Raw genomic sequence first — 14,214 nt, 5'->3', positions numbered from 1 at the left:
TTTGACAGACAGACAAGTTCAAGTGACAAGTTCACACATGGGAGAGAGTGATATTATGTAAGTATCTATTTACACACACACACACACACACACACACATACATTCATACATCCATGGGTATGTAGGAGAAATACACACAATATGCTCAGTTTTCAATTAATTTACTGGTAAAACTTGTTGTAATATGATAGGCACATTAAACATCGGATAAACAAATTTCCACCCCAAAAAAAGACATGAAATGTTTGTTTCACAATTTTCTGACTAAAGAAAGTCTGAGATAGTAATAAGATAGTAAAAAAAAAATAATAATAATATAGTTTTCATATAGCTGAAAAAGAAAGGATTGTTAATGTAATGGCAAACTTAGTTTGTATTCTATAGAAAACATCCTGCCTCTGTTAAAGCAAAGACAGAAGGCCAAACGCAAACACAGTACGATTAATGGGAACATGTTTACAGATTTCACTGTTAATGAAATCAGGCACAGGTTCATATAAATGCCTTATAAATAACACAATAGTCAACACCAATAATAGTTTTAACGTCTTGATAAACCTTCACTGGCTTTCAAGAACAGACTTGAAAATAAACATTGCAGCAAACCTTACTGTAGTCTGTTAAAATCCCAGCTAAATGCATTTTTACAGCTTTCATTTGAAGATTTAAGACATTATTTAACATGGGCTAAAAGATGTCATGCTATACAGGACGCAGAAGGTGGCACACAGATTTGGCATGTGCTTTACACCAGCAGCACCAAGATTCAGAAGGCCCTTTAAGTAAGATCCATCACATCCCATGTTGGAAATCTGATTTTCTGTATCTAAACCAAGTCATTCTATTCATTATGTATTATATGTCAAAATATGCAATTAACATCTGACAGCAAAGAGGATAAAAGAAACTCTAGAGTCTAGAGTGAAGAACTACAGTATGAGAGACAAAATGGTAAACGTAAATGCTAAACAATCTCTTTGGCTACAACAAAAAATAAAAAAGGGTGAAAAGAAAGGCTAAAGGGAAAGAAAGAAATAGAAATAATCCCATACATTTCTGAAGATCTTCTGCGTTCACAGTATTCCTGAGCATTGACCCTTCGGATTAAGATTAAGGGGCATTTCATGTTCTCTCTTTTCAGGTCTGAGATTTTGGGTGGACAATTTTAATAATGATAATAATGACTATTACAAGTTTTTGGACTTTTGTCACATTTTCTGACAATTAAGCACATCTCCCTCTAATTCTCATTAGAGAAAAAAACTGAAGTATTTATGCATATATAGTATATTTAGGCTATATTACAGTAAACATATGGATATCACCAATGAGAATAATGGGAATTAAAAATAAAACATTTGGATGCATTACAATGAGAATTCCAGGGAGGGATGTCTATGAACATTTTAAAACGTGAAAAAAGCTTCAATACATAATTTCTGAATTCTTAAAATTTTGTGGTGAAACGTGGGCATGTTTTTATATGATGTACCATTCTGCAATTTAGAATTTATGTTCATCAACGCCAATGTGTTGTCGTGTTCATAACAGCTCAGAAGCCAAGAAAGAAGAACTCAATGCCTGTTTACATTTTTTCTTCCCAATGAACAGGGAAAACCCAAGTACTAAATGAGACAAATGAGCCTCTGTCGAAACATGTAAATGTCCAAAGGCCTCATTTTTCTATTACAGCAGGCCAACAGGAAAGATGACCAGTTGTGCATGAATCCCTTTCAGCCAGCAGAGGGCGAACTCTGCACACACGCAGTCACGTGGCTTCTAGCTGCCTGGTCAACACACTGCTAATAAAAACAAAAAACAAAGGGGGAGGCAGTGCAGTCACATGACTTCACAGGACACACCCAGACAGCCCTGCTTCCTGTCTTCTCTGCTGTTGAGCTTTTTCATGCGATAATGTCGGATCTCACGGACGAGGGTGTAAAAAGCGTCCTCAACCCCCTGAAAAACAAAAATAGACCAAGGATATTTTATAGCATTGAAGAGTTATGCTTGGATTGATATTACAGTAAAAGCAATCACCTGACAATAAAGTGAATATAAGCAAGCTACATTAATACAACACGGTTTCATGAAAAGCAGAGAACTGACGAAAAGTCTTTGCCCACCTGTCTGGTCTTGGCAGAAGTTTCTACAAACTCAATGCCGTAGCTTCTGGCAAGTTCCTGAGCTTGCTTGGTGTCCACTGTTCTGGCCAAATCGCACTTGTTCCCTACTAGGACCATGGGAACATCATCGGAGTCCTTTACGCGCTTGATCTGTTCTCTAAAAGCACATTACCATATTACAAACTTTGTGAAAAACATATTACAAATACGCCATATTTATAAGAGAAATTATGACATTACTGATATGTCTTGCACTTCATCCACTTGCTTAAAGGGGTCATGACACGAGAAATCAAATTTGCCAAATAGGATGTCTTTGTACCGTTAAAACATGTACATGTACGTTTCATAGCTTAAAAGAATCCTCCCCATTATTAACAAAGCATTTATTTCATTAAGCTCCAAAAACAGCTCGTTCGGATCTGTGGGAGCATGATGATGTCACAGGGCTGCAACATTTGCATAAACACCACCATCCTTCTCACATAGACCCCGCCCACTAGTTTTCAATCATTTAACGGCTGACACTTGATTACGCGACGTGACACTCGCATTAAGCGTGGGGTCAAAAGCAAATAGAAATAACAATCACTGCCGATATCTTGTCTAGACTGGCTATAGTATACAGATGCACGTTTCGCTTTCGGAAACACTCCCCGCTCTTGAGTCTGTCGTTGAAAGGACAGCTGAAATGAATGAAAGTTCACTTTGACACGTTTGGGTTAAATAGATTGTTCGCGTCTTTGTGCAGATATCAGAAGGATCCCAGCATAAGGAACAAGTGTAGAGTTCATTTTCAATTAAATGCCAGATCGCGTCAGAGAATTGTTTAGAGCATTTTGTTTTGTAAACGAGGCACAGTGTCATGGGGAGTTCACAAAAAAAAAACAATAGTTGAAAGATGAAGTGGTAGTAGATTTCACTGCAGCTGTATCAATCTGGAAGTAAATGATTACATAATGCTTGCTTTGTCAGGAAATTACCATTTTATTTTTATTATGTTGTTAAAACACACATGCTATAGTGAGGGGGCATTGATACGGTTTCCTATGCAATGATGTTAGCCAATCATAACAGTGGCTGATTACTGACACACCCCTTAAAAACAGAGGGTCAGAATTAGCATTTTTTTTTACTTTATAAGTAAATCTCAAGGGGGAAAAATCCATGTCATGACCTCTTTAAAGTCCAGATGATTCATAAAATACAACTGAAACCCCTTTAATCAGCATACGGACCTGTACAAATGCACATCGGCGAAGGATTTGAGGTTGTTTATGGCAAAGACACAGAGGAAACCCTCTCCTGTCCTCATGTACTGGTCCCTCATTGCGCTGTACTCTTCCTGACCTGCAGTGTCCAGGATGTCCAGCAGACACGTCTCACCGTCAATCACCACCTGCTTCCTGTAAGAGTCCTGAAGACACGGACATGATCAGCACTGGAAATCTGCATAGAGCCTGACAGTCTCATGATTACATGACTCAAACTAATCATTAGAGTAATGGACGTTTATACATATATCCTATTCTAATTAAATATTCAATAAAGGCCATGATGATGGTCATGTGTTAAATATCAAATATGAGAAGTCCACTAGTACATTCACTTCTAAAAATTCAGGGTCATGCACTAAATTGATCAAAAGAGACATTTATAATGTTACAACATATTTATATTTCAAACAAATGTAACAAATGTTTTTTTTTTATTATTGTTACAGTCCACGAAAATATTAAGAAGCAGTTTTCAACATTTATATTAGGTGGCCTTAACTACTATGTACTTACATAAAAAATAAGTACAATGTACTTACTGTGTTCATATTGTATTGTAAAACACTTTTGCTGCTATTGAGGTGGGATGGGGTAAGGTTAGGGAGAGGGTTGGAGGTATGGGTAAGTTTAAGGGTGGGTTAAGGTGTAAAGTATGGGTCAACAGTGTAATTATAAATGTAATTACAGAAAATACAGATGTAATTACATGTAGTTTTTTTTAAATATAAGTACAATGTAAAAACATGTACACAATAAGTACATTGTACTAAATTATTAATTAAAAAGTACATAGTAGTTAAGGCCACTTAATATAAAGTGGGTGCATAAGAAATGTTTCTTGAGCGCCAAATCATTATTTTAGAATGATTTCTGAAGGATCATGTGACACGGAAGACTGGAGTAATGATGCTGCAAATTCAGCTCTGCATCACAGGAATAAATTACATTTTAAAATATATTAAAACAGAAAATAGTTATTTGAAATTGTGATAATATTTAACAATATTACTGTTTTTACTGTATTTTCATTAAATAAATGCCGCTTTGACAGTTCAAGTAATTATGCACCTCAATAGTAGGGTCATATTCATCCACAAAATGATTTTGAATGAGCTGGATGGTTAAAGCACTCTTCCCAACACCACCTGCTCCCACAACAACTAACTTATACTCCGTCATCTTACAGTCCTGAGAGACCACCTGTGAGAGAGAGAGAGACAGAGAGAATGCACAAGCATATGTTAATAACACTTTAGTACTCACAAACAGATTGACATACAAATAAATATCACAAAATGTCTTTGTTTGTATACTAGTGTGTTACTGCTTTGGCAATGTAAAATTTTTGCCTAAACCGAAAGAGTTTATCAGAGTAATAAAATACACTACCATTTAAAAGTTTGGGTTGGTTTCTTTAAAGAAGCTTTACATTCACCAAAGATGCACATTTAATAAAAAATACAGTAACAGTACCATTGTGAAATATGATCATCATTCTTAAGAAATAAATTAAGAAATTTCATGAGATAAATTTCACGAAGTTCATAAGAATGTTAGCGTAAGTGCAATTCTTGTAAAATTCTTAAGTTCTCAAATATATTTTGAAAGTGAAAGTGAAGTGACATTCAGCCAAGTATGGTGACCCATACTCAGAATTTGTGCTCTGCATTTAACCCATCCGAAATGCACACACACAGAGCAGTGAACACACACACACCCGGAGCAGTGGGCAGCCATTTATGCTGCGGCGCCCGGGGAGCAGTTGGGTTCGATGCCTTGCTCAAGGACACCTAAAGTCGTGGTATTGAAGGTGGAGAGAGAGCTGTTCATGCACTACCCCCACCCACAATTCCGTCCGGACCGAGACTAGAACCCACAACCCTTCGATTGGGAGTCCAACCCTCTAACCATTAGGCCACGGTGGCCTATATTCTTAAGAACATTTTTTTTCATAAGAAGTGAATAACAGCCGTTACCTGAATGAATACATGACGCACTGCTAAACTCACACTAGGGATGTCAACGATTAATCGATGATCGATTAATTGTCGATAAGAGATGCAATCGATTAAGGCTATCGATGGTCGGTTAACCTATTCAATGTTGGGCTGCGTGCGGCTCATGCGCACTCAACACGTGCGAGCGGCTGTGAGTGACGGTGACGATATATAAAAGCATCATCATTCATTCACAATGTACAAATTAAGCTTTTAATGTGATTTAAACTTTAAAGTACATTAAAATAGAAACAACATAAAAGTTCTTCAACATTAAATGCAATAGAAATGTAGTTACTAATCATTTCATCAGATAACTGTTTTATATCGTGCGCTTTGCAGGGCTGCGGGACACAGTGACAGGACCATAGACAGTAAAAGAAATGGACACAGCGACCCCATTGGAACTCAATTGAGACAAATGAAGCCCAGTTTTAGCGTTTTTTAGCACTTCCGTTTCTGACGCGCAGACTCAAACGAAGCTTGACGACGTCAGCAACCTGTCTGACAGATGTAAATCTTCTAAGTGGCTGTGCGTGAAAACTGCCATCGTTAATCTTGCAGAGACGGCGAGCTTGAGCGGGGAGTTCTTTGGCGTGAGTGAGCAGGAGTAAGTATTCTGATTAATTATTTTGTATAGTATTTTAAAATGTAACGCCAGTACGCCATATTAAGTTAATTGCCTGCGAGCTTCTCCTCCTGTCTGTACGGTAATGCGACATAGAGCCGAGTGGTTATGACGCAATTGTTAGCCTATTTTTTACAAAAACTGTTTATACGGGGCCATAATGTAACATAGAAGGTAATGGAGCCCTTTATACATTGTCGTGTATCTTTAGAAATACATAATGGACAAACGGAGTCTTTAAACGCCTCAGATGTAAAGTTATTCGCTGTCAAAGTGACGCCAAAATGAATGGGAGTCAATGGGAATGCTAACGCAAGTGAAGTTCTGCTAAAAGATGGCAGCCCCCACCCGACTTCAACTTCCGGTCGAGTTCCTTGCCCCTTGGACAGGACAGGTAGTCTATTCATTCCTACAACTTGTTAATTCATTCCTACGAATTATTAATGTGGCAATTGTCCATGTTTTATTAATTTTGTTCCCTAAATAACCCATGATTTAAGTGAAATAAGGGAACAAATTAATAAATCGAACGAATTCTTAATTCATGAAATCTTTAATTTCCCTTCCCATGTTTACCACAGTAAGAGATGCGAAAACAGTTATTAAAAGCGAAAGATAATAAAATAAACATGGGAAATTAGAGGGTTAGACTATGAAGATTTAGGAAAAGAAACAATGCCTAAATATACTGAATTTGTGGAAATTCGTGACCAACCGGCAAACCAGAACAAAGCCGCGTAAATGAAGACTATGGGGTCCAGTTAACCTATTATTCATCTAATAAACAAAGCTTTTATACCACACTTGTCATAATCAGATCTTATCATTTCTAAATAAATAATTGCTGGATTCAAAACAGCGATTAATAGGCGCTGTGACCGACACGGTGACGCCGAGCATCGTTCACAAGTTTCTGCATGGACCTGACTAGGGCACAGGTTCTAAGCCCTGGGACAAAATGGGATGCTTTAAGGAAAATTTATAGCCTACTAAGTAATAGGCTGTTTTCATGTTTTTTTTTTTTTTTTTTTTTTTTTAAATCGGCTATGCGAAATATATCCGACTTAAATAGGCTAATTAAGATTAACGGATTTAAAACAGAAGTGTGGGCGCGTTTTTGCTCATATGAAGAGGATCATCTTTTCCGTCTATATGCGAATGCGTGTTAAGTACAAGCCTAGTTTACATTATAAATAATAGTTTAACATTCAAATACATTGCGAATATGGAAACATTTCGATTTGTGCCGAATGAGACATGAGCAATAACCTCCAAATAAATCTAGACAAAGCCGCGCTCGCTCATCCTCGTGTGCACGCATGCACTGTCACGATCTAATGCGCTGTATGCCGGATTTTTAAAAATCTGACATTTTCTAGGACAGAATCCAGCAGGATCAAATTAATGTGAGCAACTGTGTTTTGGTGCACCAGCTTTTGCACATCCTGTCATACCGCTGACTGCGTGCCTGCAATAGACACATTTTGCAGTATTATGGTTAACGATTAATCGATTAATTGATCGTTAATTTAAACGACGATCGATCATGGAAATAATCGAAATTTGACATCCCTAACTCACACTATTGTAATTTTATATATATATATATATATATATATATATATATATATATATATATATGCTGAATTGCTAATATATTAATTTGCTGCTCAAAAACAAAAAAAACAATCAATGGTTATTAAAATATTCTTGTGGAAACCGTGACATCTTTGATGAACAGCATTTATTTTACACAGAACTATTATAATTGACACTGTCACTTTTGATCAATTTAAAGCTGCAATAGGTAACTTTTGTAAAAATATATTTTTTACATATTTGTTAAACCTGTCATTATGTCCTGACAGTAGAATATGAGACAGATAATCTGTGAAAAAATCAAGCTCCTCTGGCTCCTCCCAGTGGTCCTATTGCCATTTGCAGAAAGTCAGCAGCTCCCAGTAAGAAACAACCAATCAGAGCTGCGGTCTGTAACTTTTTTATGAGCTCAAAATTTACAAAATGTATATAATAAGCGAGTACACCATGAATCCATTTTCCAAACCGTGTTTTTAGCCTGTCCTGAATCACTAGGGTGCACCTATAATAAGTGTTTATATTCAGACTATTTTAGATTGCTTCGGGGGTACAGTGGCAGAGTAACCCAGTACCTTTGTGATTGTTCATTGACTAAACAGAGAGAAGTAGTTCCGGCTAAGATGTTCTTCCGCAAGACGCAAGCAGTTCTGTTTATTAACCGCTAGAGCGTCAAAAGTTACCGACTGCAGCTTTAAATGATACTCTAAATAATAAACTAAAACTGCCAGTAGGTGATGGTAAATGTCTTAATGGTTAAGTCATAGAGTCATTTATTCATTCGTTTGATTCGTTCAAATGGCCGATTCATTCAGTAGTGAAATAAATGGTTCTTTATGAGTGGTTCAATGAATCATTAGGCTTGTTCGACTTGAAGCGGGTCATCACCATCAGACCGATCGGTGTGTGACATCAAAGAACCGCAAGAGCTTAGAGAGCAGACGACTCCTTGTGCTTTTTAAATCGATCTCACGATACTTTGATGTCAAACACCGATCTGTCTGTGCAGCGCCACTTCAAAGCCAACGTAACTATGGTCAATGGTTCAATGAGCCAAACGGTTCACCAAATTCAACATTGTGTTTAAAATAACACAATATTAACTTCTTAATGACCTTTTGTATAACAGGAGTGTCACATTTGCACTCGTTTGATATTTCTTAACTATGTGATGTAAATATGAGACACAATCTCAAATGGGCATTTTTCCCCCTATCTTGAATTTTATGGATATTCTCTAGGCTCCATCACGCAGTTATTTGTTGCCCTGCCTCATATTAGTCATCAATGGACTGTATGAAATGGCAGATGATCCATGGACTGGGACGGGGCAAGTGCGTTAAATGCATTAATAATTTTAAGGCCGTTATTTCTCTCCATAATTAATTAATCTAATTGACACGTTAAATTACCAGCCCTTATATTATATATATATATATATATATATATATATATATATATATATATATATATATATATATATATGCACTGCCCCCCAAACTTAATAAATTATACAGAATGATTTCAGTCGTCTCGTCTCTAAGATGCAAAGAAAAGTAACATGCTCCACTTGATTTATTAATTGTATCCTTTATTTTTCCAGAAATGTCCCACTGAGAAAAGAAAATCTCTTCTTCGAGGGAATCCTGGACAAGATGAGCATATAAAAGTTTCACAAAAACACACAAGGTTAAATTATATACAGCCAAAACAAAAAAGTAATCATGAATCAACAAATGAATTAAAACAGCAACATGGTTCATTCATGACTCGACCACAGTACCCATGCATGCAAGCTTTATGCAGGCTTCAGCAGGTGTCAGGGTGACAGTTTACAGACAGTGAATTAACAGCATATTGCACAGTGAATTTATATAATGTTGTCTTATGTACCTTCTCATTTTTACGACTCATACTGGAGGCTTTTCAACTATTTCCCCACTGTAATGTGACCACCAACATCACAACAGTAATAACAGTTTCTTTAAGAAAGCATCCCCCTCTGCAAACATTACCCCACAATCTATTTATAGAATGGCTAAATGTCAAAGTCATTCTCAGAGTACAGCCAGGAAAAAACATAAACCTGAGAGAGAAGCAGAGGTCACTGACCCCCGGAGCTGTTTACTTGACATTTTACATCCTCAACCTAAACCTGAGACACAGGTTTTTTTACTGTTATCAATTTAAGATATTACACATGTTTAATCAAAATTGTAAGCTATGTATCTGAGCATATTGATCTAAAGAAAAGAAAAATTTAATTACATGTTCTTCCTCTTCAACAACTTTCCCTTTTCCACTGACGTCACTGTGTGGCCAATTGGATAATGTTAACCAACAGCCAACCAGCAAACTCACATTCAGCCCGGATATAAAGGAAAACACACATTACAGAAGTAAAATGGGTTGTGAACTATGGAAGCTGGTTTCTGCAATGGGACAAAAAAAAAACCCTTAAAAATGTAATTGTTACAAAAGGTAACTGTAAACAAAAATATATATATATATATATATATATTAGGGCCGGGACTCGATTAAAAAAATTAATCTAATTAATTAGAGGCTTTGTAATTAATTAATCGAAATTAATCGCATTTTAATCGCATATAAATATTTGACCTGAGAACAGTGAGAAGTAATTTTTTTTCACATGGATTTATAGTATACCATTGAATAATGACTGAATACATAAGCTTAAGCAACAAAATATTGTTTATTTTTGTTCAACCAAGTCTAGCAGACCAGTGCAATTTTTGCCATGAAGTGTAGCAATAGCATATTTAGAAACAATTTAGAAATAGTACATTTCAGAAATTCAGGAAGCTTATAGGTGCTGGAACCTTCTGTAAAGTGTTTTTTTTAACTAAAACACAATACTGTCAATTACATTCAGAACATTAGAAACACTGACTATTAGAAAACATCTCTCTGTTGCTTCAGAGGCCATAACATACTAAGTCCAACTCTCAATAACCTTGGCCAAAACAATAAAGAGTTCAACATAAACTGTTGCACCAACAAAATAATACATAGTTCAACATAAAATGTAAAGTCCACGCTAGCTGCTATATGTTTTGCGTTGAGGTGATACTTGAGGCTCAATGTGCTGCTGCGGTGATATGCGAACGCTAGTTGGTGCTCCAGTATAATCGGTCCGCCGAAACTCATCCAGTGAGAAACGTTCCGCGGTGCAAAAATAAGTTATTAAAAATGCGGGAATTTTTTTTTCTGTAATTAATTAATCTTAGTTAACGCGTTATTGTTTGTGTAATTAATTAATCTCAATTAACGCGTTAAAGTCCCAGCCCTAATATATATATATATATATATATATATATATATATATATATATATATATATATTTTTTTTTTTTTTTTTATGTAAAGTCGGTAACACCGGTGGAGCAGTGGTTATTGTAGATTGAATAAAGAATAAAGATTGAAAAAACTAGCAGACCGCTGAAAACTCGTATCTCTGAACATCGATGTGCAATTAGACTTCGCAATCCAAAAAGTCCGGAAGCACAGGACTTTGCAGATTCGAGACACTCAGTTTCCACTAGAGGTCGACCGATTTATCGGTTTTGCAGATTTATTGGCACCGATAGTTGATTGATGGAACAATCGGTTATTGGCAAAAATCCATGCCGACGCGTTTCGTCCTTTGCTGGATCGGTTGATAGTTTCCCAGGTTGCGTCCATTGCTGGAGCAGTTGAGAAGGCTCGGTTTTCAGATCAGCTCTAACAAAAATATTTCGGAGATTAGGTGTTTTTTTATACACTAGACGAGGTTTGTCAAAACATTTCTTGAGGTTGGGATCACTCTCTATAATGTGCCAATGTTTCATTAAAATGATTTCAATGTCCCTAGAAACGGGCAGGCAGCAAACAATCAAAAACTAGATAAACAGTCCAACGCAAAAAACTAAGGCAAGGCGAGGAAGCAACGTAAAGCACGGGAACAATGGCTGGCTAGGAATGAACATACAAACAGTACTCAGCAATGTGAGTGAGAATGTGTGCAATCTTTATAGTCCTCCTGATAAGAAACAGGTAGAGTCCGATAATGAGTTCCTAGGCAGGGGTTATGGGGAATGGAGTCCAGAATGAGTTGCAAAGGTATGGGGTGGAGTGCCCTCTAAAGCAGCTAATGGGTACACGAATTAATGTTTCACGCCTTGATTTGATAACAATAAAAATGTAAATACAGAATTTTTGAAGGGAAAAAATCATTAGACTTCTTTAAGAAAAAATAAATAAAGTTGTTTTGTGTGTTCAAATAATTAGACATTGTTAAAACAGAATTTGGTAACAATAAAAAAAAATGGTGAGAAAAAATAAAACATTTCATAGGGCCCTAACTATTTAACTTACTATTTAACTATTTAACCTAACTTATTTGAAAATGATAATTAGACTTTATGATTAATACACTTTAATTTAACTATTAAAAAGGAGTGGAATAAAATTAAAATGGAAAATAACAATAACAGAATTTGGAAATAAAATGGAATTTAAGAAAAAAATAAACAGATTTCATGGAGCCTATTAAAGAGTGATAATTTCAACATTTATTATTACTAATACTACTGTTATTATTACTACTACTACTACTTTTTTTGTAAATAAAGCACTATTTTATTTTTTTAGTATCCATTTTAAAAACTATTTGTTAATTAATCGGTATCGGCCAGTGTGGTCCAACCTAGCTATCGGTGATGGCAAAATCCAATATTTAGGGTAAGTAACCGCGTTGCAGAGGTGATATTAATAAATTACTTTTACAGCGGGAGGTCTTCTGGATCTATACACTGGACACGTTGTCACCTAGAGGATTAAATGAGGATTCTGACATCTGTCCATTTCTTTAAAACACAGGATATTGAATTATATAATGTTTTGAGGTTATCATTTATGTACTTAGGTAGGTATTTATTGATGTTGATTGATATATTAAGATTTGTATTTTGCATAGCTCTTTATATTTGGTTTCATGTATATATATATATATATATTATTTTTTCTTAGTCTTTCTCCTTGTCTAATAAGTCTAACTTGTTGTTATGTTAATATTGCACAGTCATGTGACCTTTAATTACTTGGAGGTAGTCCTATAAAGATTGGAAAATCAGTGTTCTTAATTTGTCTGATGAAAAGCCTGCATGCTCGAAACGTCACATACGCTATGCGATAGTTTTTAAACAATACATTTTTGATACGTTTGGAGCTTTTGTGTTGCCGACTTCACATTTAATTATTTTTCTGCTTGTTTTTTGGTCGTGCACACAGTTTAGATTGATGTGCGTGCTTTTGCCTGCTTTTTTTTATTTTTTATAAATAATACAAATAATTAAAATATAATTATGAGATGTTAACTTGCTTATTAACCTAACTGTTACATTTTTTAAAAAATCTGAATTTTTAGATAAGTTGCAAATATAGTTTTTTTTAAATTTCGTGGCAGAAAAAAAAATTATGAGATATAAAGTTTATATAAATTATAAAAGGACTGAATTGTGAATACAAACTCAGAATTGTGAGGAAAAAAAGCCAGAACTGTGATATAAAAATATGTGTTTTATCCTATGGTGGAAAAAGGCTTCCATAAATAATGAACAGAAAATCACATTGAAAACTTACAAGTTACAAGATGAGAACAAATATCAATCTTTCGGAAAGGAATAATTTCCCTTATTCTGTTACTGCTTACATTGTTTCGTAATCTACAGAAATTAACACAATTTAACCAACCATAGGGTTAGTAAGAAAATCTAACTTTATACACAATTGTGGTTGTACTCCAAGTAAATATTTACTTTACACTGGTTTGAACGTCTCATACCATCCCATTACCTTGCTTGTGGCTTTTATACTTTCACTGATTATCATGTATTGATATCATGTTTGTGATCAAATCAGGTCAAAACCCCTAAAGAAAACCCGATCAACAGTAAACGCCTGGCACAGAAACCTTAAAAGATGTTATTAATCAGACAAAATATCAGGAGAAATCTATTTAGACAGCTCACTATGGTTTGACGCAAAGCCTTTATAAGGAAATCAGCGGTTTAAAAATGCACTCCGTGTCAGTTCAGATGAAAATGAATGTAAACAGCCGAGGACAGAATGAGTGTGTAAGGCGTGGAGAAGGAAACTCACCGCTTACACTGCAGTTCTGCGACCTCTGGCTGATCTGATCAACAGGGCTCTGCGAATTACTGCTCTCTCGCCCAAAATAATGCCATGAGGAGCACTTTAAACGCCACTTCACACTCGACTGGAAGCCACGAAACCCGTACGAACAAGAGCAGTCAGGAAACTACAGATTCAGCTTGTAAAGACAGCAGTTAAATAAGTCTGACCAAAGTTTTGAATATGAGTTGACCAAGCAGCTTCCCCCAGAACTTCACGATTCACGGCAACTTCCGGCTTCAGATTTCCACAAATCATGTCAAAATAAAAGTCCTGCCGTTGTTGCTGCCTGAAATACGGCTGATGTATTTCTGATGATGTAAAAACAAAACTTAGATAATAAAAGTGCAACAGTAGCGTTCCTGTTCGTATAGGAATAAAAAAAAATTGACTTCT

General features: G+C 35.7%; 1 protein-coding gene across 2 annotated transcripts; it reads right to left on the bottom strand.

Moving 5' to 3' along the window:
- Positions 1-144: 144 nt before the first annotated feature.
- LOC113106980 (GTPase NRas-like) lies at positions 145-14,070 on the bottom strand. 2 transcript variants are annotated; one of them, XM_026269079.1, is made up of 5 exons: positions 13,786-14,070; positions 4,472-4,603; positions 3,365-3,543; positions 2,127-2,283; positions 145-1,959 (listed from the first exon to the last, which is right to left on the bottom strand). In XM_026269079.1, the coding sequence occupies exons 2-5, from the start codon at positions 4,580-4,582 to the stop codon at positions 1,840-1,842; spliced, it is 567 nt and encodes a 188-aa protein (XP_026124864.1). In that variant the 5' UTR covers positions 4,583-4,603; positions 13,786-14,070; the 3' UTR covers positions 145-1,839. The 2 variants fall into 2 exon arrangements, with proteins under 2 accessions (XP_026124864.1, XP_026124865.1); XM_026269080.1 differs by lacking the exon at positions 13,786-14,070 and adding an exon at positions 9,893-10,003.
- Positions 14,071-14,214: the final 144 nt, after the last annotated feature.

This window comes from Carassius auratus, chromosome 8 (genome assembly GCF_003368295.1).
Source record: "Carassius auratus strain Wakin chromosome 8, ASM336829v1, whole genome shotgun sequence".
Taxonomy (NCBI): domain Eukaryota; kingdom Metazoa; phylum Chordata; class Actinopteri; order Cypriniformes; family Cyprinidae; genus Carassius; species Carassius auratus.
This window is presented reverse-complemented; position numbering and strand designations above follow the sequence as displayed.